The sequence below is a fragment of the Pipra filicauda genome, unplaced genomic scaffold (assembly GCF_003945595.2).
Source record: "Pipra filicauda isolate LSUMZ 115617 unplaced genomic scaffold, ASM394559v2 scaffold111_size4109106_pilon, whole genome shotgun sequence".
Taxonomy (NCBI): Eukaryota; Metazoa; Chordata; class Aves; order Passeriformes; family Pipridae; genus Pipra; species Pipra filicauda.
Window position 1 is genome coordinate 3341032 of NW_024103563.1, and position 26548 is coordinate 3367579.

The following is a 26548-nucleotide window of genomic DNA, read 5'->3' on the forward strand; positions in this document are numbered from 1 at the left end:
CACCAGCTGGGAGGTTAGCATTCCTGCTGGAAAGGAGCACAGCCTGGCTTATGGTCTGGGGTGCTGAGGATGTGCAGTAGGAGTTAAATCATAGAGTGGATCTCTGGCAGGGTTTCCAGGAGTTGAACAATGATAAATGGGGACTCTCTGAGTTAAGTCAATGACAGATTTTACTAAAAAGACTCTCTTTTTCTTTGTACTCAATCTCTGTCCTTAAAATTAATGTTACTTGTGGAGATGGGTACATTATGTGTGATTTTTGCTTCTCTTTGAAAACCACCCCATTATAAGGAAACTGCATCAGTATTTTTCCCCACATAAGTGAACAAGGACCCCGACATGTCCCCGTGTCATAAGAGAGGACACCTGCTGTGTATTTACATTTATTTATGCTCTTTGACTATGTGTAAAAATACAGTTTTACCTAGACCATATTATAAGCACTTGAATGAGAACTGGGAAATTATGAATGTATTTTTTCATTCCCAAAGATAACTATTGAAGTTAACTATCCTACACACATTAGCACTTGCATTTCTGCCTCAGGCAGCTCAGTGAACAGAATTATTTGTGTAAACTTATTCTAGTTATGTAGCTGTACATCACTCTGTACATTGAGAGGAGAGAAAAAAATCCTAAGGCTTCATGTAGCAGCACTGGAGGAATTTTACCAGGCATGTGGCTGTATAATCCCATGCCTCTGAGAGCAGATTGAGTCATCCGGGAAGTATTTGACATAGTCCTGCTTTTAGCCAAAAGCTTTTGCATTTAGGAGAATACATATCAACAAGTAAAAACAAGATCCTATATTTAAAGTCAGTGTTGAGGACCAGATTTTGAACTGCTATAAACTTGACTCTATTATTATTATTACTTTTTACCAGCAGAGAATCTACTCAAGCTTATGAAAGGTACTTAGAAAATGACAGACTGCAAAACAAAACCAGAGGCACAATTTTGCACACACATATCAAATCCAGAATGGAAAATCTAGAGATTAAGCACACAGACTTAAAAAAACCAAAAACAAACAAACAAAAAAAAACCACACTGCAAAACTGGTCACTCTGGACAATTGATAGCAATTTGAGAGACTGATTATGAGCCTGGTGTAGTTTAACTGTATTTACTGGCACTCCATAAGTCATTAAGCATAGTCATTCGGATCATTAATTTCAGCATGGAATGGTTTATACAGACTTTTGTGCATTAGCCTAAGTGATTCTTCACTAAAGAAAGAAATCAGTACGTTAGTGCGGTACTGGACATCTTTGAAGTTTGCAAAATTTAACTGCCCAGATGTTTCATGAAAGGCTTTCAATTCAGATAGTATTTTCAGCCTGGCTGCCTACCAGAAAATAAATACCCTTCAATTTTTCATGGAACCAGGAGACTCTCACAGAGTTTTCCCTGCCCCCTGCCTCGCTACCGGTACCGAGGTGCCAGAGTGACACCGCGTGGCCACAGGAGGGGCAACACAAAGAAACTTCAGAAATAAGAGAATAGAACTTTATCCTAAATACACATCAGGACTTTGTCTTGTCGCAGTCCTTCTAAAATAATGTTTGCTATAGCTCCACTCCTTTTATTTTCATATTAAACCCCAACCACTAAGAAAGAAAACAAAATCTATTAATTACTGATCCAAGGAAAAGTACCAGATTTTCACAGTGAGATTAAAAAAAGAAATAATAATACACTTGCTTGGAGTATTTTAGATTTTATTTTACTATCCGTGATTATTTCTTTGACGACTTTTAAGAAAGACTTTTTTTCCTCAGAAGGAACATAAGGTAGTTTAAGCTTTCTCATCCATCGGCTGATTTTATATGTTCTACACTGTTTTGTTTCTTTTTATCCTTTTGCTTGTCACCAAAGGATGCTGAGTAACTTTTAGCTTCCCAGCAAGTCAGTAGTTTCAGTACATCACAGGATGCGATTCTGAGCTGGTGAAGTAATTAGAAGAAGCTGTAATTCCTTGTCCTAAGATTACAGTTTTAAAATCAAAATAGATCAAGATAAATCTAATAGAAGAGAATCTCCTCTTTTCTTGCAGTCAGTGAGTTAATAGATATTTCAGAAAGATATTGTGGGGGGGAAAATTGGCAGGTGTCAGGCACATTTGTAATCCAAAATATTATACGCTCAGAGCCCAGAGCAAACATAGTTCAAAAGCAGCTGTGAAATATTTTCATTGCTGTCCATGGTTTACACAGCAAAGGGTTGAAATGGAGCAGAGAAGCTCAGACTTGCTCACGCTGAGTGATGAGAGGCTGATCTGAGGTAACACAAAAAAGGTCAAGATCCTGTGGGGAAGCCATCGAAGAGACCCACGAAGAGGGACATTAAGAGACTTAAGTCTTTTCCCTGCCTTCTTTCCCCTAGTCAAATCCTTCCTGATCTCCACAGGGGCCTGAAGACCTGCTAGGCCACCGCAGTAAAGTCTTCAATCCATTAAGAGAACCTATAGGGTGAAAAGGACTGACCTTTCTTTTTATCCCCCCATGCCACCAACTGAGAGTATTTTAGAGCCTGAGCCTACCTCTGATAAGAAAGAGTCAAGATGGGACAACCTCAGGTTATAGATAACCCTCCTCAATGTCTTTAGTCCTCACTGGAAGCAGAGTCAGCCTTGGCTTGGCTATGATGTTCTTCCTCTAATGACTGTGAAGGAGAATAGCCTTAAAAAAGGTCCATCTCCGGTGCCTCTTAAGGCAACAGATTAGATGAGAGGGGAAGAAAAACAGCACTGAAGGGTAGTTGGAAATGGAGGGAGTAGCAATGAGGACTTTTAGAGCTACAGCCACAATCTCTTTTTTTTTCTTTATAACACAAAAAACCTCTTCCTAAAGACCAACAATTGGCAGGAAAAGTGATAGTTAATGGGTCTTGTGCAAAGAAAAGCAGTAGGTGCAGAGCAAATCAAAAAGAGAGAAGCTCTTTTAGCCTGATTTGGGTTAAAAGGGCCCACGAGCATCACTTACTAAGCAAGTCTAAGTCATCATGGGAAATACATGTTCCTCCAGGACTAAGGATCCGGCTGGAAATTACCCAGATCACAGGTTTGGAATCTCAGTCAAACACATTGCCTTGCACTCACTGGATATTTTTTGAGTTGTAGGCAGGACCTTTTAAAAATTAAATTCAATAGATGGCCACTTAAAATAGTCTTGGAAAATATTTCCTAAAACAACCCCCTCCAACAGTCTAGTCTAAACCTACAGAGGTCAGCAGAAAGGTTTTCACTAAATTCAAAGAACTGAATATAACTATTCTTGTAAAGCCACTAATTATCCCCAAGGGCATAATTCCTGTCACTTTAGCAACTGGAGAGCCCAGCTACACCTCCAATTCTTCCATTAAAGGCGGCAAAGGCAGCCAGCCACCTCTACAGGAGATATAAATTTATGATCAGTCAATTAATTTGTTAGCAGCAGCATCAATAGAGACTGTATTGATTCAAACATGAGGAGAATATATTGAAATATCCAGGCTGAAGTAAAATATGCCCAACAACAGAGGGGAACACTGAGTACCCTGCTGACATTTCCATGCGAGGAGAGAATGCTTTATACAGGAATACAGTGGGAACAAAATCAAAAGCCATTACCTGGAATCAGCCATTGATGCAGCCAATGTAAACCAGAGCAGCTGGTGGTCCAAGCAATGGGAAATTTTTAGATTACTCCATAAATTGATGCAGCTTGTCCGAAAATAAGGTGAGGAGCTTGGATGCGAGTGAAGCTTAATGAAGTAGGGCCTCTATATCAGCGTTTCCTTATTCCTACTTAGTCTTTACAAAGCTGATGCAAAATAAAATCAAACTGAGCCAGTGGTAGTGCTGTGCTTTCATGCAGGTCTGCAGGCACCAAGCAGGAAATACTGCTGTTCAAAACTGGCTCTTCAGAAGCAACCCTACATACTGACATGGGGACACTGGTAAGTTCTCAATCATTTGCTGCAGAAGCTTTATTTGCTGCTTAAAAGTAGTTTTAAGTATAGCAAATGCAATTGCATTGTGACTGAATAGGTATCTTCTTTCTAACTCCATTAGGTACATTTCCCATGCCCACTGGACCAACATAAATCTTACGCTCACCCATGCTTCAACAGATGAAGTGGCAAAGGAGCATTTTGTGGTGTGTGTTCCTGAGCAACTGAAGGTTCCTTAGGTAATTAATAAGGGGAGGTTGTTTACATGATCCTTTTAGCAATGGCACAATGGCTTGACATCCCCTCCCTCCTAGAGAAAACCGATTTTACAGATATGGGAAACAGATCCGCACACAGTGAAAAGCTGCAGTCAGTCCTCTTTTAGCACCACAGGGATTAAACCAAAATTGTAGTTCCCAGCTGCTGCAGGACTGTCTCAAGGCAGTGCCTCCCCAGCCCCTAAAGCCTGGTATCTCCCTGGGCTGTTCTGTTAAGAGCAGCTTTAGTCCTCATTCAGAAACCAGCTTATATAAGGGACACTTTCCAACTTTGATTGTTCAGAGGTGTGCAGCATTTTTCTTCATTTAATAAGTTTTTTTTTAAATTAACTTCCTTCCCCTTGTCATACACATTATTCTTATGTCTTACCCTTATTCTCTTTGACACTAACTGCACACAGTGTCCCACAGCAGGTAACATCCTCATTTCCTAGCACATTCCATGCTCCAGAGGCCTGAGCTCGGCCAGATGCAGGGAATACACTCATCTATCTGGTTAATGCTAATGCAGAGCATTCCAACCTCTGGGTGGGAAGTGCTGGGTATTAATCTTCCTGGCGTTGCCCTTACCTGAAACATCATCTTTTCTCTTCCATGAAACTTCTTGCTTCTCCTACCCCAGTAAATCCTGGGCAGAGAATATGATTTGTAACAGCACACCCAGCCAGGGGGGGTTTATAATGAGAGCCTCTGAGGACACTAAACAGACTTACACTTACACTTTCAAGGGCAAGCATGACCCTAGAAGTGGCTAATGTATGACAGGAGAAAATATTTAAGACAAAAAAAATAAGCAAGAGATAACCACAGTTATGATGAAATTGCTGGGGATTGTGAAAACTGGATAAGAAGAAAATGCATGGAGAGATGAGTTGTGCATGGTTAGTAGCAGCAGTTTCTGGAGAAGGTGTATCTCCTGACCCTGTTCCATCTCCAGGTGCCATAAAGGCACCTAAACAACAATACGAAAACACACATGAGAAGATAAGTCCCTGGGAAAGAACAGATTGTAAATGAAACTTTGAAACAGGTTATGTCTGCAGCACAGCCAACCCTGCTCTGCCTGTCCAAAGGAAAGAAAGGATGGATTCACTGAGTTCTTGCAGCAAAAGTACTGGCCCAGGAAGGACCACTTCTGACCCCAACACCTCCTCAGAACATGAAGAGGTACAGGGATTTTTTTTTTTTTGCAACAGCTTTTGCAATATTTATCCCAATCAAGGATTTAGAAAGTCAACTTGTTCTTTTTTGTTCCCCGTAGAAATCACTAATTTTTTAAGAACCACTTATTTTAAAAGCAGCAGATGGCAATACCAAATTCTCACTGAAATTAACTACGTCTGAGGAAAATAAAAGCAGTTGAACTCAGTCTACAAGTACCTAGTAGGTGGTTGGCTGTTTGGAAAAAAAAAAAGAAGCTTGCTTTGCAACTTAAAAAACCCCATCACCAAAGCCCTAATTTGATCCTGTGTAAAATCCTATTCTTGTATATGCCAAGCTTTTTCATCTACATTACTTCCTAATGGGATAGAGGACACACAAGTTAAGTAAAACACCAAGATAAGTTTATCATTGCCAGCTGGGGTTTTCCTGAGCTCTGGTAGAACACGTGATACTGAGCAGCCACAGCACCAGAGGAAATACTGAAAATAACACTACATTATGGAACCTTATTTTAAACATGAGCAGACCACTTTTAAATAAAGTAATTCCACCCCCAGTTCTTACAAGTTAGAAGAAAGCTACTGCAATAGGTAGCAATAAATAGGTTTGCTGATGATCACCCAGGGGGTTAAACCCCACCACTCCCCCTCAATGTGCAAGGCACCACCAGTTTTTACCAGCATAAAATGGAATCTTAAATGGCCAAAACTTGAACATCACAAACCTTCCACATGCCAGGTCCAGCAGCAGGGCAGTTACAGAGTCAATGATGTATTTTTCCCTAAAGGGAGTGATCTGCCTCATTGACAACTTTGATAATGTTTTAGAGTGGAGCTGTTACAGGGAATCATGTCTCTGAGTATGGCATTTGCCACCTGATCTGACCTCAGGCACAGATGGACACTTATGTTCCTTCCCCCTTCCTATTTGCTTGGAGCACTATAACAGTTCATTCAGAGCTACAATGATGTTACACCACCAGTTGTAACAGTGCCTGGGTAGACAAGGATTGCAGACTCTTCAAATTATTGTTTAAAAAGCAGCTTTCTTTAGAAACTTTAGCCTGTCTAACAAACCAAAGTACTAAAGTTCACCATATGACATGAAATTGAGACAGGCACCAGCTACATACAGAAGAAAAATCAGGCTTAACCAGTATTGCAAACAAAAAAATTAGTTTGCCTGTCCATTAACTTCTGGTTTTTAGAGCACTGGCAGGTTCCCCTCTTTTCCACACACCAAGGTAACTAATTAGCACCAGCAACACAATCCCTTGACCTGTAAAGCCCATATCAAGTCATTAAATTCAAAAGCAGACCAATTAGGTCCCTAATACTTGGCCTTAAAATTGCATCCTATCACTGGTGTTAACAGGAAAAAAAAAAAAAAAGTCAGCCATCACAATTTTCTTCCCCCTGCCTTCAATTAAGCAACTTTTTAAAGTAAAATACAATCAACTATTAGCACATACATATTTGAACTTTTTACAGTACTCTCACCTGTTCAGTTAAATGCTGGGGAGCTTTAAAAAGCTCCTGTTGTAATTATGGGAAAGTCTATAGCCATTGTAGTATCTGAGTCTTTGATTGCAATTGCTTGCAGTCACGTTAAGTCAACATTTACTTGACTATTCCTATATGAAGACAGACTAGTTTCCAAATTCAAGTATAATCCAGGGGATTCTCTGATTCTCATTAAAGTAGAACTGCATTACTAGTAGCAGGTGGAAGGGGCCCTGCTGGGCAGTTATACATTTGTATAGATAGTCCATGTAAAATTTAAGATAACATACCTTAAATGGTCTAGGAGTTGGAAATATGCCAATTCACTAGTTCGCATGCCATCATCTAGGTACATTCTTGGGCCTTCCAGAAAAGCAAGGGATTTTTCTTAAATACAGACTTGCAGCTGCCTTCAAAAACTCAAACCCTAAAATTAGTTTGTGGCCATTTACTTAACTGTAGTAAGCTGCAATTCTTCAACATCTCAAAGTACACATCCCTTGGCACATCAGTTGCCATGCTCAGGTCAAATTGGAGCTGAAATCACACACAAACAACTCAAACTTGACAAGAATTTCCTATCCTATCAAGAACAACAATGTAGTGTTAGCAGCTTTTCTTAGCCAAGTGGAACCTTACAAGCGCATTCCAAAGAAAACACGAGTCCTCTTGCAGAGCAACCATAGTCTGGAAATGAATTCAGTCCTTCACTGGGTTTAAAGCTTTATTTATAGAAAGATGACTGCATTAATTGCAGCAATATTTGCATTGTATTTGAACTCAGCACTAAAAGGTTAATATTTACATTTAGATAACACTTAAAACAAAACAAACTGAAAACAGCCACAGTTTTAGAGCAGAAAGACAGACAAAGATTACAGACTTAAGAGTGAAAGTAATCACAATTTTTTCATTGTGAATGATTTAGTCCAAAGGTCTGTTATTTCTTAATCAGACTAGCAGGAAGAGTGGATTTGTCCAAGTCATCAAAATATGGATGGTTCAAAGCCATTTTGCCAGAAATTCTTTTTGCAGGATCATAAATTAACATTTTCTGAAAGAAAAAAAAAAAAAAAGAAACACTCCTTCATGAAATGTGAACTAAAATCATGTCAAACAGGTAGGTATTACCATAATAATAATCATCAAGTAACCATAAAGACATTTTCCCTCTTTGTTCCATGATTTCTCACAGTTGGAGAGGTTATTTGCACCTACAAGTCAGTGGTAGGGCAGTAGCAGTGCATAACAGAATCACACATACCCTCCCTGTTCAGTGACCAAGCCCTTCCCTGGATCTGGGTTCCACATGCACTGACTAAATCCAGAACCAGCATCAAGTGGCAATAATTATTTGTCTCACCTTCTTACTAAGGGAAATTAATAAGCTTTAGGTTGTTAAAGCCCCAAACATCTTATATTTGTTTCATTACTGACACTGAAGAAAGTGCTGTCAAATTGCTTTTACTCAGCTTGGTGAAGAACTTTACAGTTAAAATACAAGAGAGTGATCACAGTTTCAAAATTCAAACAGGAAAGTAGATTACAAGCACATAGAACTGAAAAGAAGAGTTAAAACTTGAGTTTCTTTGCAATAAGTTATTTCAACTGAATACTTCAGTAAAGGGGATGAGAGCACAAAGAAGGGGTTTCATAGCCCCAGAACTTTCTAATTCAGGCAAAAACTTTGTTTTGCTAGCAGTTAAAAAAAAAAAAGGCATCTACAGTTTATATCATACAAGGGGTCAAAAAAGGAATGAAGCATTCAGCACTTTTCTACTAGACCCAAAACTAGCAAAGTCTCTGCAAAGTCTTTGTCTCCTTAATAAAGGACAGCCCATTTCAAAAATTTAAGTAATCAGGATTCTACCAGCTGCCTCTCCCTCATCCCCACAAATTTGTCTTCCAGAACAAAACCAGTATTACTCTGCCCAGTATCCAGTCTTAACAATTAACTATCTTTAGACTTCTTCCTACAGGGACCCTTCCAAGTCGATTTAAGCCTCTGAATTTGCATTTATATTCTCTGAACCTCTGCCAAATACCACTCTGCCTCTAGATTTAACCTTGCAGGTCCAGTTTTACCTTGTGACAGGTTCCCATTAGCTGTAACCCAGAACAGTGTCCTATAGTAAATACTGATATCAAAGGGTCCCTTAAAATCGACTCAAAGAGGCAAATTTCTCTGTAAAAGGGATGGTGTGACACTGAGACTACAGCACTTCAGCTGCTGGTTTAAGTGACAATTTCTTCCGTGAGCAGTCTGGAACGTAGTTTTTTCTGGAATCTATTGTCTGTTCAAAGCTTTTGATGACAGCAATTAAGTACCTTCAAATGCTGGCCACAGAAATCATTTAGCTTATGAAGGTCTTAAATTTACAACCTCACTCGAGCAACTTGAATTACACATTTTTGTGTTAAGACATTTTCAAAGACAGCTACTTTACACACTAATTATTTACATGTGTTCTGTTACTGCTTCAGGCTTAAAAGTGCCATAGGAAACAAAGGGATTCCCATCAGGAATACCACTGTCACCAAGCATTATTAGCAAACTAAAATATCAACACTTATTGAATTAAGGCAAAACTGTACAAGATCTTAGAGAATTTTATATGCTTTGAGACTAGCATTGAGGTTTTTTGCCTTTACTCACAGCAACCCAAAACATTGGTTTTACATAGTGAAGCCACACCTAAGCTCAGATGAGTGCTTAGCAGGTCAGTTTAAGTGTATGGACAAGAGATTCTCTTGCCAATCAAACAATTTATTTTAGTTTGTAAATACAATCAGTAACAATTCTATTTCAAACTGATTTAATAATGATGCTGTCAGTGGTCATGGGGGAAATGTGTCAGCCTAAGTCACCTATCTGTATAAGACAATTCTGCTGCAACATTTAGAGCTTCCCAAGACAACTACATCTTTAACAAATGTTCAGGTTGTCAATGTAAATTGTGGCTCTGTTCACACACCCCCCAAAAAAACACCAAACCAAAAAACAAAAACAACAAAAAAAACCAGAACTGAGAAACTGTGGTCATTTGAGCCTCTTGGACAACACTCCTTCATTCAGAGTACTTTTGCCACAGCCATACCAATGTGGTTAAAAAGTGATTTGTGACTGCTTAAAACCATGAGCCACATGCACAGGTAATGGCTGTACAAGGCTGCCCCTGTACCAAGGTGGTTCTGAAGTGTCAGCTTATCTTACACACAGAGCACCCACCCCACAACCCACAGGTAAGACTGCACTGTGTAAATGCAGCTTTAGAACAGCCAAAGGACAACCAAGATACATTATTACACTTCAGTATATCCAAGAGCACACCTAAGTTGTGACCTAAATTAGTCCACAGCAGCAGCTGGGAGAGCACGAAATGGAAAAATCTGATGAAGAGCTTATCAATTAAAAGCCTGGTGTGGTAGTTTAACTGCATGGCCACAGAACTAAAGGAAACTCACACTTGACACAAAATATATCAATTAGAAGTTAATACACCACAGCCAAAAATCTTTAACTCAAAATTTAAAGGCAATTGAGACAGACATTACAGACAGACAAACTAAGTCTCTGGTCTCACAGCTAATTAATACATTCAGCTGTTTCCATCACTGTTTATTCAGTTAAGACCATCACAGAAGTTAAATCAAGATAAGCCCACCAAGATGAATCCATATGCTACCATAAAAAACATTTCCAACTGGATCAGCAGACATACAGCCACATCACAGTTAGTGCTGGCAGCAGCAAGGTGATAGTTTATGGGCAGGAGCCTTCACTTTAGATCTGGTTGTAAAAGCTCATCCTCACTGTCAAGTTGTACCTGGCCTATTAGTGTAAAAAAAGCTGAGGCATAACTTGTTAATGTGAAAAGTAGTCTGGTATTATTTATGAAAGGAGTGAATGTCACACAAGGTGTCAGTTCTACAAGAATGAAAGCTCACCCCACTGCTGATAATTTGAAGATCTCCGTATCTCCCTTCTGGCCACAGCTGATTAGTGTAGCTTTCTGTATTCTGGAGTATGTGAAACAGCCCCTTTCGGTTCAGCAGTTTAAGAAAGAATACTTACAGCCAGCAGATCAAGTCCATCTTTATCCAAGTTTTTGACATGTGTTTCAAGGCTGACAGGTTTCCATTTTGGGAATGTGTTCTTATAGTCTTGCAGGGATTCCACATCAGGCCATACCTCATTGTTGGGGGTCCCTAAAGCTCTGTGCAGGCATAAGCAGAACATTAAGCAGTTTAGTCTGAAATGTGTATGCATGACTATGCTTTTAATGAGCACACAACTGTCGTGTGGTGCCACACAGGTAGCAGGGAAGGTTCAGCCTAACATACCTGAAGATTCTGAAGATCTGGTCAATCTCTGAATCCCCATGGAAAAGTGGCTTTTTAGTTGCTAGCTCAGCAAATATGGTACCTATGCTCCATATATCTACAGGAGTAGAGTAACGAACAGATCCCAGCAACACCTCTGGAGACCGGTACCACAGTGTCACTACCTATTGAACAAGGCAAGTTGTTTAAGTTTGTAAAATCAGGTCTCCTCCTTGACAGCAAGCACAACAGTTCATCTGTTACTAAGCAGCATTCTCAGTTTCTTTGGTTAAAATAATAGCTGGTGCTAGAAGTTTTAGTGAAAATACTAGTTTAAAACTGAATTTGTAGACAAACAAGTTCCATTGCAGTAGTTTCTGCTGCAATCCAAGCAGTTGCCTACACTACTTCCCAAAGGGCAGGAAGCCTTTAGCACCCATCCAGTAAAACCCTCAGACTTGAGTGCTTTGTGAAGCAAAAATGCCCTTATGAGACAGTGAGCAACAAGTTCCAGCCCATCTAAATCACTATCAAGGTAATAGTGGGATTTGTAAGATGCTTTGGAACTTCAGAATAAAACCACAGTCAAAGAGGTGGAAAACTGTTTTGGAAAACCAAAATACAACTTTTTGATTGTTTTGTTAGTTTACGACTTCAAATTCTTTTTTAGTAGTAATCTAGTGAGCACTGTGCAAACCACCAAAAGTATGTTCCAACTCACTTCATGAGTGTAGACCCGCACTGGAATTCCAAAGGCTCGAGCCAATCCGAAGTCCGCCAGTTTAATCACCCCCTTGTCATCTATTAAGAGATTCTGAGGTTTCAGGTCTCTGTGCAGAACTCTCCTTGAGTGGCAAAAGACAATACCTTGCAAGATTTGGTACAGGTAACTCTAGAAAGGATGAAGTGGGAGGAAAAAACCAAAGGAGTTACCTTTAGTATACCTCAGTGTCTGCAACACAAAGGTGTTCCCTTACATTAGCTCACCCCACAGTATTAGGAAATGGAGATCCAAAGCATTGCAGATAGAGTTAATATCAACCAAAAAGCCACACAATTTATTTTTTAAGATTAGTTTAAGGCAGTTTAATCTCAGTAATTAAAAGAATTTGAAGTGGCATTTGAGAGCAAAACTCACATTTCATCTTATTATCCACAGCTGCTTATTTAACCTTTCATTTCTCCTCAAGGAGTTAATTATACTGAAAATAAGAGCTGCTTATAGCTTACTAGGTTATCCTTAGATTAATTTCCCTCCTATATTAAGAAATTGTCCTCATTACCTTAACACGGGAACGCTCCAAATATTGGCCAGATGGAATACTATCCAAATACTTCTTCAGATCCATGGAAAGGAATTCAAAGACAAGGTACAGTCTTGAATCCTGCATAAGAACATCCTGAAGACTAAAAATTGAGTATACAATTAACTCCACTGCAAAATGCATGGACTCAATTACATTTCCCCTCTCAACAGGGATACAAACATTTCCAGGTCTTCATTATGGAAGTCTTAAAAGTTTTCAAACATCAGCAGACTTAGTGAGTTATACTGTTATCTGAAAGAGTATCACTGAGATAAAAACCTATATGCTTCCTCTTAAACTTATGTTTCCTCATATCAGACACAGGAAGCCTGAGGAAAAAATACTGTTGCCTTTAAAAACAAACAAACACCTGTGGGTGTTGATGCCTGACTTCTCTTTGAAGCTGGCTTATTACAGCAGAGCCTGATTACTAGGAGGGTTTAAGGGAACATTACAGTAGGAACCTAGTAGACACAGCAGGATTTGCACACATTTCTAAGTATCTCCTTCATCCTTATTAGAGTTTAAGGTTTCCTAAACCCAAGCATACATACATTGAGACACTACCTGGCTGCAACTTGGCCAGTTTTAATGCACAGTCAAGATCAAGTATTTTGCTACATCAAAGAGCAAGCAAATATTTTGTGCGGAAGACAATAGCTGCAATTAATTTCCACATGTCAAGTAGTCACTGATGGAAGTTTCACTTGTAGCTCAGATGTGCCAGCTATGACAGCACCATACACAACACATAAATTCCTGCTACAGAACAGCAGGGAGGAGATTGATGACAGGGGCTCACTTAAGAACACTCAAGTCAAATGCTCTATTCCAAGGCAGCAAATTAAATTTTGAGACTGCCTAAAGTAACAGCTTCAGCCAGTTTTTGTGAAGGATGCTGCATCCATTCTCACAATAACCTCCCTAAAGATAGAATTTACATAAATTTCTAAATCAGCAAAAATTTGTTAGATTCCTTGAATGGTGAGAGGCAGCATGAGGAAGGCTTAATTAAAAAACTGGTGTAATAATGGGATTTGGGAATTTAACAGTTTGCTGCAAAACAGATACTGTATTAAGCAAAGTGGTTCTCACCTCACTAAAACAGTGGGAAAATAATTTATTATCTGAAGGGACCTAGTGCCCTTCAAAGTTTAGCTAAATACCAGTATATGCATACCAGACTATATTGGGATGATTCAGCTCTTTTAATAAAGAAATTTCTCGGATAGCAGTACTTGGAACACCTTCCTCCTCACTTTCTAGACGTATTTTCTTCATTGCAACCACCTGGCCTGTGGTTTTGTGACGACCTTTATACACAACACCATAGGTACCTGAACAAAAAGACAGTGAAACACATATAGGAAGTACCAGCTTCAGGTACAGATAAGTCATTGCAAATATGAACTGCTAACATAGGCAAAGTCCTTGCAAATCACAGAATATACTGAGTTGAAAGGGACCCACAAGGACCATCAAGTCCAGCTCTTAGCCCTGATTTGATTATGACCTACTGTTTAACTCTGGCAGTTTACCAAGCAATAGTTCTGTTTGTTTAAAGCATGCCACCCACTAACTGTCAGGGTACTTAGTAGCCTGAGCATGAAAGGTGAATATTTGGAAGATGCAGTTGTAAAATCAAATACTATTTGAGTTTTGTGTTGAATAACTTCCAGGCAAGATCACAATACTGCCTCATCCCCAAGGGGTTATGATTTTGCCAATGATAGATCATATTAAAACACTGAAGGTTTAGCTGCAAATAAAAGTACTGCTCCTTCTGCAATCTAAGATCAAACCATCCATGGGTCTGATCTATAGAAATACCTCTGGCTCAATCCTCCATGTAGGGGAGAAGGTAGTGCTGTGGGTCTCAGCAGAAGCTAAAACTGGAACCACTGTTAAATCTCAAATCAATCCATTTTAATCATCAGTGTTCACAGAAGTAGAACCCTCAAACCAAGACAGTGTAAACCTTCTCTTTTTACTCTTCTTGAAGCATTAATCCCTCACATGAAGCTCAGACTAGTTTCTTTCAAAGATTCATGCACAAGGCTTCGGTTACAAAGCTTTGTTTGCAAGATCTAAGCACACACGTTTTGCAATTACCTCAGAACACATTCTAAGAGCAACATACTTCAAATTCTCAAGTCTACATAGGATTAAAGCATTATAAAACACCCCGACTTCCACAGTTAACATAGGTTGGATTTCCAGTAAAAGGGGGCTATGACTAACATCTGCATTGAAGCCATTTTCTTAGTGCCTCACAGTAAATTAACTGTTAAAATTCACTTCTTCACAGAGGTTTACACGCTGCACTTTCCCTTGACAACCACAGTGCTTGGATATAATCAAAGCGGGATAATCCACAAAACCTACTCCCTACCAGCAGCTCCAAGCAAAAGTATGCCATGTAGCATAACTTCAGGAACAACTGGTAAGTTCATATATGCAGGAACAGGGGAGCTTCCTGAATTGTAAAGCTGGTTTCAGGACTCAGAACATATTCACCCCCTCCCGCCCCCGGAAGAATATTAATTACACCATCAGCGTGAAGGCAGGCACTTTCTTGCACTGGTCAGTTGTTTCCAGAGACCATGTAATTTTCAAAAGAAGGGCTGGCTGAAAGCTTTTACATATAGAAATAATTACCATAGAAAGCCACAGCCTTATTTAGCCAGATAGTTGAATCTCAGTGGTTTCTTTAATAGCCAAAGTGCACAGAGCTTCCATGACACCCAATAGCTCAAATTGTGGAGCATTAGAAGTCTCACTGTTCCCCATACTTACCTTCCCCAATCTTCTCTATTTTTGTGTAATCGTCCATTGCTGTGGATATCCCTGAAACGAACAGGAAAAGGAAACAGCAAATGAGGGTGAACAGTTGCTGTTCTGACCACAGCCAAGTCGCTGGAACTGTGCCAGGTCTTTAGAAGCTCGTTAGTTCTTACTAATTAAGGTGTGATGTGAAACACCGTTCTCCTCAAACAAACACCAGGGTTTTGAGTTCAAACTAGAAAACCTACATCCCGAAATGCGAGCGGGCACCAACTCAAAGGAGAAAGATATTTTTGTGTGTGTGTGAAGAAGAAAACTCCTGCACGGAATTGAAAAAAACACGCGCCGCCCACCAGTTTTACGTGGTTACTCACTCGCAGGAACCCTACTATGTAAAAATCGCGGGGTTCTGTTTCAGCCATGCCAGGGAACACCGGTCCCGTGTGTCAGGGGGTAAGTGCAGAGCCCAGCCGGGGCCTGCCCTTCACACCTCCCGCGCTGCTCCGGACCCGCTCCGCCAGGCACGGCGGGGCTTCGGCACCGAGGTCAGAGGGGTTACGAGGTACTGGCCGAGTCACCTACGGCTGCGGGAGGCCGCCGAGCTCCGGCTGGGGCGAGCAGCGCCCGCTCGCCGCTCAGGGCCCCCCCTCCCCGGTCCGACCCAACCCCCGCCCCGCTCTCACCGGGCCCAGCAGCCCCGGGGCGCTCCGCCGCTGCCTGCCCGGCTGCCCTGGGCCAGGAAGGCGCGGGTGTCCGCGGTGTGAGCCCGGGGTTGCCCCGGCCGGATCGGGAGCGGGTGTCCGCGGTGTGAGCCCGGGGTTGCCCCGGCCGGATCGGGAGCGGGTGTCCGCGGTGTGAGCCCGGGGTTGCCCCGGCCGGGTCGGGAGCGCGCAGCCCCGTCCCGTCCCGTCCCCTCCTCTCCCCTCACCTGCGGAGCCGCCGCGCGCTGCACGAGCCGCCGCACAGGGACGGACGCGAGCGGGCGGGGGGCGGAGCCGCGCCGCATTCGAACCGTCCGCCCGCCGCGCTCCGCCAATGGCGCCGCGCCGCCACCGTTCAAACCGACCAATCGGCGCGCCCCGCGCCAAAGCGAGGTCGCAAGGGCGGCTTTCGGCCGCCGCTGGGGGGAGAAGAAGAAAAGTCGGGCGCGGCCGGGCGCGGCAAACTAAGGATGCGTCGGGCGTTCTCTTGGTTTGCGAGGCACAGCTGATGGCGCGGGCGGGCGGTTCAAAGTAGGCCGAAGCCCCGTTGCCCCCCGGGCGGGGACACGGGGGAGCTGGGACGGCGCGAAGGGTCGGACTGGTCCCAGTCACACAATTACAAGCATGGGGCAGGCTGGGAGGGACCGCGTGGGTCATCTGGTCCCACCTCCCTGCTCTAGCAGGGTCATTCCAGAGCACACAGCGCAGGATTGTGTCCAGCCAGTTCTGGAGTATCTCCAGGGAGAGAGACTCCACAGCCTCTCTGGGCAATCTGCTCCAGTGCTTGGTCACTGCACAGTAAGGAAGTTCTTCCTCGTGTTCAGGTGGGACATCAGTTTCTGCCGTTGCTTCGTGTCCTGTTGCTGGGAACCACCAAGCAGAGCCTGCTCCATCCTCCCAGTTCCATCCTCCAAGCATCCCATCTTCATACACTGATACAGTTGATGAGGTCCCCTCTCAGTTGTCTCTTCTTGAGGCTGAACAGGCCCAGCTCCCTCAGTCTTTTTTCTCGAGAGAGATTCTCCAGTCCCTTGATCAACTTTGTAGCTCCCTGCTGGACCCTGATTGCTGCTGGAATAACGCGTTGGGCTGTTGGCATGGTCTGGGGAGCATAATCGTGTTTGGACCAGGCTAAGCTCTGGCTGCAGCTGCTCCTTTTAATCAAGTCTGTTACATTTGGATGCCATGGCCGGCCAGAGCATAAATTCATTATTTCTGGCTGCATGGGTGCTGATCTGTGAAGTGCTGCTGTGGCCTTTGAAGCTGCTTTTAAAGCATAGACACTAATAAAAGGTCACTGGATAACTTAATTCCCCAAAAGCCGGGACATATGTCTGTAGGGAAATTAAAGTTCTGTATCCCTGCTCCCTGATTAAGGACAATTAGTCCCTGTGCTATCACAGCTTCTGAAAGAAGGGTCGGGGACATAACGGGAGAGGCACCTGGGGGTTCTGCTCAGGGAGTGCTCTGCCAGCTGTGACCTCCCTCCACTGGTACCCAGGGAAATAGTACTGCACTACATATGTCTCCTTTGAGAACACACGCAGGATCACCCTCGAGGAAAAAAGGCAACGCAGAAAGAACCGTGTCTTGCAGAATACACCATCTAAGGAGTCTTTCTGCTGTGCCTTTTGCAATCGGATATGTCTGTCACGTATTGGCCTCATAAACCACCAGCGTGCCTGTAGCAAACGTGGATAGAGCCTTCCCAAATCTTTGTTCGCGAAGCCCAGCCATGATGATGACATATGTATTAAAGAAAAGCCGGGGAAAATACTATTCCAAACATTACAAAATTGTGTTACTGAGAAACTTAAACGCTAAATAGATTAGCAAAGTTAATGTGCTTCTAGTTTTATAGGTCTTTCCCTACAGGACAGTTGCACTGTGGATTCTGTGATGCTGCTGACCCACTCTGGCACCCGGTTCCCATCAGCACTGACAGTCCTGGGCCAATACTCTCCTGTGGAAACCTGCAGTCCCTGCAGGAGTGAGACACAGGCACCACTCCACACTGCTAATGTATCTGCATTTTTTAATTACTTCATTGCACTCGTTTACATCCTTCTTGAAAGATGGCTTTGTTGCTTGTCTTAAATGTAAGCAGGGCAGGCTGCTGCTGCAAAAAATGTTCAGCTTCTCCCTTAAAGCATTTCTTTGAGAGGGTGATTCCAGCAGGCAGGAATATAGTTTATATTCTGTTTATAGTACACTTCCTACTTCTCACCCCTACCCCATGGCAAAGGCGAGAGGCAGCTTGTCCAGCTCCTCCTCCTGACCATGTTTTGGGGTAAAGCCCCTCCACTTTCCCTTCCCTTCTGCAAATTTTTGCCTCATATGGTGCCCACGCTTGCATGTTTCTGTTTACTTTGAATCATGTATTCCCACCACTTGCTGGGGATTTTACCTGCCTAGAACAGGGCTTTTGTATCTCTGGCAAATTCCATATGGAAACACGGCCTCACATCTCATGCAGTTTGTAGAGAAAGGGCCCAACATGCTCTGCCCTGTACAGTCACAGATAATCTCTTCCCTCTGTGTGTAACAAGTCCAGTGCAGCCAGGACAGGCTGGGATCAGCAGTGCACGTGTATCATCTGCACAGCTCAGGCAGAGTGTGGGACATGTCCCTCAGGCCTGGCTCTGCACCCAGCAGTGCCATCAGGGTGCTCTGCAGCTTTGGGGGAATTGCTTTCTATAGCCAGCACAGGACTGGAGCTACTGCTGCTGGACTAGTCCTTGTCCAGGGACCTTAGGAAGGTGACTAAAGTCCACCTTTTCCTTCAGAGAAAAAAAAAACCATGTCTGGGAAATCCCAGACATATGGTAACCCTAGTTAATTTGGTGGGATCATGGTGGTGTTGCAGTATCATGAATATTCAGTACTATAAATTGGTATGTTATATTAAGATATATACAGATTCTATTTATATGTGAAACAAACTGTACCTGAAAGTCCTGAATACACTGATCTGAATTTCCTTGAAAGTGACATCTTTTTTCTATTTTTAACCAGCTTCAGTTTAAATATATGCAGATGTTTCTTAGTTGTACTCAGACTGCTGTTTCTGTTGAGCTCTGAGTGGGGAAGACCAGGGGGCACCAGAAGGAAAGCTGGCTGAAGGAGAACAGCTCTCTTACTGAGGAGCCTGATAACCTTACTTCTATTTCACACGTGAGGAGACTCCAAGCTACCTTGCTTATGAGGCAGAGTGCATGTAAGTACAAACCTGTCATGGCATTAATTTGTCAAATATCAGTCTGACAGTTCTGCTTACTCTGCATTTTCCTCCCTCCCGCTGCTCTCTGTGTATCTTTAGGATACAAACCACGTCTCCTTTCCAACTGGATAGTGCTTATCCCTCTTGATCATTGCTTTGGACGTGGCAGGAGCTGATGATACTGCTTGAGACAAGCCATACAACTACATTTGTAGTGACTTTTGTGTTGGAAGGGATTTGCTGTTCTGCTTGAAGGAACAGTAGCAGTGAACCTGCTGACACGGATGGAGGTAGATGGATGTGGGAATCCCTAGGACTGCTGCTCCTCTTTACAGCACAAACCTGGGTCATCCAAGCACAAAAACAAGGAAAAACTGGTGAACGAGGTGAACAAGCAAAGGAATCTAGGTCTACCTTGACAACAGGATGTTAAATTAATTTTCTTGATATAAATGACCAAGGGGTACATGTATTGAAACCTATTTGGCATCCAGAACTTCCCCTTGCTTGAACTGCAGCGCTGCTTGTACAAGGCACACAGGATCAGACCGACAATGCCGAGCTCGGATTATAGTATTACAGTTGTATTCATGGCTAAGAACCCAGTGTAATACTCTGAACAACTCCTTCTCTGCTGAGCAGAGGGCAGCTGCAAGAGTCAATATCGTCTTGTCTTTTGTATTTTAATTATATTCTCCTCAGCAACAAAATCACTGTAAGGAAGAGAGAAAGTGTATTCTGTCTTTTACATAATGATGTGACTAAAAAAAGGTCAACTGGTTGGTGAATTCTAATGAGGGTATCTAAAATGGGTTGTGTTCACTGTGCTCAAAAGCAGATACATACAAACATTGATTGTCTTCTTTTAACGTTTATTAAAAACCAAAGATGCTTTTGTTAGTATGGCAAAAGCAAAAGTACTGTAGGAAAAATGTAATAGCTTTTAGGAATGCAAGATAATGTCAGAGGGATAATAGTCTTTAATGTATATCTCAGGTGATACATTTAACCCATTAAAACTCTTGTTATGCAGGACAGTTCCCACCATCATGAAACACAGAGAGCTCCTCTGCTGCTCTTGTTCTGTAGTAGTATTTTGACAAGATGCCAGAAGGCAAAAAGCTCCTGAGAACTGTTTGAAAATAGAGCAAAAGAATGGAAGTTGCTAAGAAAAAAGAATTAAATTATCAATGTCTCCTGAAAGCATGAATATAAATATTTTAAATGCATTTAAAGCACTTGAATTTAGGTTGAAATTATCTTTAAGTATTTTTTTTCTAATATGCACCAAACCACTTTATCTAAAACCCCCAAATATTGATATGATTGCAATAATGAAAATATCATAAACCACCCCTTCATTTCAAGCAATAAGATTGTAGATAGAAGGAGCTGTCACTGTGGTGGTTATTAATGGATTTGTATCTTCCTGGAGGAAAGCTCGACTGAATTTGCAGTCAGGGGAAGTGTTACCATGAACTTTGCAGCAGCACCCAAAGCAGAACGAGCAGAGGGTGTGGAGCGGCAAGGACCTTGTGGGAAGGAGTGGAGGGACGCACAGAGTCCCTGCTGAGCTAATTGGAGGTGGCTTCCAGTGGTTGAAACGTGTGTGACTGCTGGATGTAAAGACTGAAACCTCCCCCTAGCTCTGACTTTGCCAAACTCCTGTCCCACAGTAGGGAACACTTCACTGTCACTGCAGATCTTCCTTCACCGTGGGACTCACAGCAGGTTTCATACAAACCTCTAGAGAAATACCTACAAATACCCAACCTAGATTTGATTTTAATAATTGTAATTAAACAAGCAAGGTGAACAGGGCACATATATCAAAACAGGGAGAAAGTAAAAAGGGGGGGGAAGTGCCTTTTGTTTCTCTAGAACATCTGGGCAAAAAGCCAGGCTCCACCAAAGTCATTGGCAAAACTCCCATGAACTTCAGTTGGGCAAAGCTTTCACTCCTGACCCCGGCAAAACTAACTGTAGGAAAAGGTGGCTGGTTCCTTATATAAGTTTTTGCATTTCATTTGGCTTACAATCCAAGAAGAAAAATGGCAGAACCAAATAAACTGCTTTTGAACTGGTGTTTGGATGCATGAGAGCAGAAGTGCATTCAGAGTTACATTTGGAGCTCCCTCAGCCCGGATACAGGTGAGAAATTCCTAGTGGCTGGAGGAGGTGGTTTTTGAGGTAGGTGTGGAGGGCTGGATAGCATATCCCTGCAGGGAACGTGGCAACCACAAGCCCCAATCCCCAAGGCCGAGTACAAATGTCAGGCCCTGTCAGTAATGGCAATATAACTCTATCAGCAACCTTCCTCACATGGATACAGTTACACCAAAAATCTGTTTCGTGGTATAGCTGTTTCATTTCTATGCAACTATACTCTTATTTTCCACTTGCCTCAGGTTTTACCTGTTTATCCTTTTTTGTCTTACAACAACCACCTGTTACTGTGCTTGATCAGATCAAATGCACTGCAACAGCACATTTAAATTCTAAACTTCTGTCAGGAAAGCCTGAATTGAAACCTTTCCTGAAGTAAGGGAAGTTAATTTTTCCTTCCCTCCAGGTATCATTCCAGCTGCCAAAAGAGAAGCTATAGTCTTTCAGGTGGGAGTGTAAATGAGACAAGTGAGGTATGTAAGCCTGTGGAAATGAAATCTGGATTTACATGTACACATTACACTTGAATTTGTTTAAAAATTCCTCTTCCCATTAATTGTAAGAGTAGACTTAAAACACACTTTTCGTTTCAAGTAAAAAATTAATTTTTTTTCCTTAAGGTGCTATTTTCTTTTACAATCTTCAAATTCCATTTAAGTCTTCAGAATTTTCCTCCCCAAAGAGTGATGGAAGGTGGTATGCAGCGATGGCGTGGTACAGGAGTTGTATAAAAATAGTGTGTGACCCAGCCACAGAGCTGCTAATTGCCACTGCTCATCAGTGAACACGATCAGCCTTGCTTCACGCTTGCTTTTTGCTATCGTGATCCTTTTTTCCCTGAGTGGGCTGAGGAAATGAGTCATATCCAAAACAAGAGGGATAAAAACATTTTGAGGAATTACCTTCTCCATACAGCCAAGGCCTTTGGTTAAATATTTTTATTTGGCTCTATACACAAAGAAAAAAGTTTACACATTAGAGAGGGAATGATAAGCAATTAGTTACACAGTATCTAAGGATGTATAAACACCTATAGACAGTTTATACAGCTGGGTAGGTGCTTTGTAAATTGCAAGTACAGCACTAAGGCCTATGACAGGATAAGTAACTGGATTAAGCTGTTATCAGCAATATTTCTAGGTAAATTAGTGCTTAATAGCATTTTTGTGTGTGTTTCACCACTGCTAATGGGCAAATCAAGTTCTAATTAAAACAGGAAAATAGGCTGATGCACCAAAACAGATCTGTGAGAGGGAAGGAAAAGTAAGGTGATGGGATAAAGTAATTTAAGTCAAAACTAACCCATCTTAATTGGTTTTACAATACTTTCACAATTTCAAGCGCTGTGATAAAACACCCTTTACTGAGATTGATTAAAGTGGTTTTTAAACTAAGGAAAAGTACAATCAGAATTAATTGCTGGTTTGGCCAACACAGCACTTAACGTGTGATGTTTGCACAGCCCTCAGCTGGGGCTGGGAGAGAAAATCGGGCACTGACTGACGCCCAGGCTCAGGGAGTATCAGCTAATCGCTATCCACGGGAGCAGCTCCCTATGTTCATCCTCCCGCTGCTCCACACGTGTGAGCGATTTTGAATTTGCATTACAGTAAACACACTACACCTGTAGTACTCATGATGCAAGGCCAGCGGGAAGCCTTTAACTGCGGCACGGAATTCTCAGGCGCCCAGTGAGAGGACTGGGTCGGCTTCTCTAGTTTTGTTTAACAAACTTCAGCTGCGCTCCCCGCCCCGCATCCTCCGCGGGCAGAGCGGAGCGGCCGCCCGTAGCCCGCCGTGTCCAGGTGAGCCGCGGGGCAGGTGTCTGGGGGGGGGCTCCCCGGCCCTCTGGATCCCTCCGGTAGCAGCCACCCTCCCGGTTTTCCAGCGGGGCGGACCTCGAGGCGCTGCCCCCGCCTTGTGGCACCTCCGGAGCTCCCGGCTCCAGCCGCAGGGCGGGACGGGGCCGAGCGCGCCCGGGCCGCCGCGGGAGGAGCGGCCCCGCTGGGATCGGCTCCACCTGCGGGGGCGGCGGCGGAGCGGGACAGGACCGCCCGCCGGTGGGGGCGAGCCCGGGACGGCTGGGAGAGGTGAGGAGCGGAGCCCGGGAGCGCTGCAACATGGCCTCCTCCTCCTCCTCGCGTCCCGCGGGCCGGGCCGGCAGGGACCAGGTGAGTGCGCAGCCCTCGGGGGGGGGGACAGCGGGGGCGCGGTGCCGGCAGCTCCTTCTGCTTTTCTTCCTTTTCTCTCCCTCCTCCTCCTCGCCGCTCCTGAGCTGCGAGCGGCGGCCCCGACGGCGGCCCGGCTGGAGGGGAGCGGGGCGGTTCTGCCCCCCGGCCCCAGGGCTGGAGCCAGGAGCGCCTTTCCCAGCCCCTGCTCGGCCGGGAGAGCCGCGCTGCTCTGCCCCTCCCGGTGGCAGAAACGTCTCCCAAAACAACACGCGACCCCACGCTAACACCTCCCCTCCGTGCCGGGAATGATGCGGTTCGAGGCGCTGGTGCGTGGCATGCGCTTCGCGTGTCTGCCTTGCGGGTGTTTCACACCTCGGTCGGGAAGCAGCGATGTGCTCGCGGGACGGAGGCTGAGGCTCCGCCGTGCCTGCCTGGCACCGCACCCGGGTGTGCGGGTCGGTGCTGGGCGCGGTGAGGGCTCACACCTGGGTACTTCTGGGGCTGCGAAGGGGCGTCCGCAGCAAACCACCTTCGGCGTCGCTTTCGCCTGCAGCAGGGGGATACGGAGAAGATGCTGTTGAAGGCTTCATTTCACCACGGCACAAGCGGCCACAGGAGTTGTTTTTCTCCCTGGTCTTCCCTCCCCTGCCGTGGTTAGACCTAGGCCACAGGGTCAGGTGAAGGAGCTTTGCTGCCATGGTCTGTGTCCCGTAGGTATTTGATGTGACCTCTCTGTTTGTTGCTCTCACAAATGCTGCCTTGTGTGAGGAGGGAGCCGACTGATCCGGCATTCTTCCCGCTGAACACAAATGGTATAATCCATTTTAACTGTGAAGACTTGTGTTCTCAGGGCAAAGAAAGAGCACATTTTGGTCTATTACACAATGCCCGACCAGCAAAATGACACTTCTCTCAGTAGAAGTAAGTTTTGGGAATAGGGATTGGGAAAGTATGATAACTGAATTACTTTTTTTTTTCTTCTTTTTTTTTTTTTTTTTTTGGGCTATATGCCCAGAATTTCTGAAACTAAAACTGAAAACTCTTAAGATTAAAGCTATAATTAATCAAGGCTGAATAAGCTTTATCCTTTTTTTTTTTTTTTTTTTTTTTTGTGAAGTTGGTATTTTTCGAATCATGAAATTTTCCTGCTTTTAACACTAGTTTTGCTACTACTTGAAACACTTAACTGGACAGAGAAGACGGAATATTATCTCTCTCACTGTAGATTGTTGTTTCTCATATTTCTCCCTCAAATCTGTCCAGTGTTCATGCTTTGAAATGGAATGTAAATTAACACCCCAGGAGGACTGATCAGCTAGAAATAAATCACTGCTCTGGCAGTCAGGCCCTCTAAGTTCTGGCCCAGCAGCCTGCTGTTCCCCTGCCAAGCACTTCTTCATTTCATGAGCCCTGTGTTTGAAGGAGAGCTCCTAGAACATGAAGGCTGCACTGCACTTCTTGCTGTGGTGTCAGTGCTCCGGGCATTTTTGCCTTTCTTTCAACAGTCATCTCAAGGATAAAGGGAGACAATGTTACCTCGTGTGTCCACAAAGTGGGCAGCTTGCAGACCTATCCTCTGAAAGGTTTGGAACCTACCTGGGTTGGAATTGCTGAGTTCTTAGGGAAGGTGATTTTCTAAATCTCCAAGTTGTGCATGTTACATCTTAGGCTTGGAGTAACCTTAGAACTAGTGGGGAGGCTCAAATTTGTCCTCTCTGGACTCTGATCCTTCAGTTAAGAGTAGAGAATTTCCCATTGCTTTGGGAAGAGTGTTGGGTCAAGCTCTAAACTTTCAGAGTGTGTTTTTGTGTGGTGGTGTGTAAGATGCTCGGCTTGTGACATACTGTTAACGTTCAGTGTTTTTAGTGAGTTCCTTTCAAAAATCTCTTCTGCCACCATAAATCTCGCTCTGATTTCTGTGGGAATTTACTAATGCTCATTGCTTGATTCTGTTACAGTTGATACTGTGCTGTTGTACACTTTTGCTCTCTTGCCAGAGGAGGATGTTGGGGATTTTTATTACTGAAAAAACTATCACCTCTTTCAGCTTTTCAAGATACTAACTTATTGGCTATGTGCTTGGTTTAGGAGATAATGATATCTGTTATAATGCAGTAATTTGCAAATTCATGTGAATAACTGTGTGTGGCTAATTGATTCCTTTCTTAGAAAAAAATTTTATTTACAATTTTTCCTAAGATAACTTCCAAGCTTTGCAGAAGGAGTCAAAATTGTTACTGACGTGAGAACGAAAATAACTTAATCAAGGTTTTTTATATTCCTATACTACTTTGCTGTTGATTATTAGGATGGCTGTTTGCTCTTTATTTCACTTCAGTGTTTTCTAAAATGTTTTGTTCACAAGTTTTTGTCTTTTAAAAAGTGACAGGAAGAGTAGAATGCACTTTCTTGTTTTAGTTCTTTAGTTGAGACAGGTCTTGGCCTCAACACCATGAGTACTATTAAAGTCAATGCCTAGAAGTTAATTATGCTTGTAGGTCACTGACAGTGCTGTGTTTTGTTCTGGAGTGTTTATATTTGGTCAGTTTAAGGTACTGAAAATATGGGGATTGTCTATGGCTTGTAAGAGATCTGACTTTGAATTTCAGAAATGAGAGACTTTTATACTTCTTGACACTTAAATTAAAACTGGAGTGTTTGTGGGAAGAGAGGAGACTGGTCTTGTTGTACAGGGAAGAAAAAAACCCCCAAACTGTGTTCAAATATGAAAGCCATGTTGTTATCACATAACAAAAATAATTTACTGTCAAAGTAGAAAACTTATTTCACTGAATAAGCTTTTAAGTGTGATCTGTAAGACCACAAGTCCAATCACAGCTGCTCTGAAAAACAATAATAAAAGTAAATTTTCTTCAGTCATTGAAAACTTTGGGGAAAATGGCAGTTCTGCAGTTTAAAAACTCCTAAGAACCCCCCTCCCCAGTCCTCTGCCTGTGTAACAGGCAGATCACACTCAGATCACACTATCTGAGTCTCAG

At 43.1% G+C, this 26548-nt stretch overlaps 1 protein-coding gene across 2 annotated transcripts; it reads right to left on the reverse strand.

Moving 5' to 3' along the window:
- Window positions 1–7583: 7583 nt before the first annotated feature.
- Window positions 7584–16274, reverse strand: CDK1 (cyclin dependent kinase 1). 2 transcript variants are annotated; one of them, XM_027714407.2, is made up of 8 exons: window positions 16220–16274; window positions 15304–15354; window positions 13688–13844; window positions 12484–12607; window positions 11922–12092; window positions 11222–11385; window positions 10953–11094; window positions 7584–7931 (listed from the first exon to the last, which is right to left on the reverse strand). In XM_027714407.2, exons 2-8 carry the CDS (start codon window positions 15338–15340, stop codon window positions 7818–7820), a joined length of 909 nt encoding a protein of 302 aa, XP_027570208.1. In that variant the 5' UTR covers window positions 15341–15354; window positions 16220–16274; the 3' UTR covers window positions 7584–7817. The 2 variants fall into 2 exon arrangements, with proteins under 2 accessions (XP_027570208.1, XP_027570209.1); XM_027714408.2 differs by lacking the exon at window positions 16220–16274 and adding an exon at window positions 15975–16173.
- Window positions 16275–26548: the final 10274 nt, after the last annotated feature.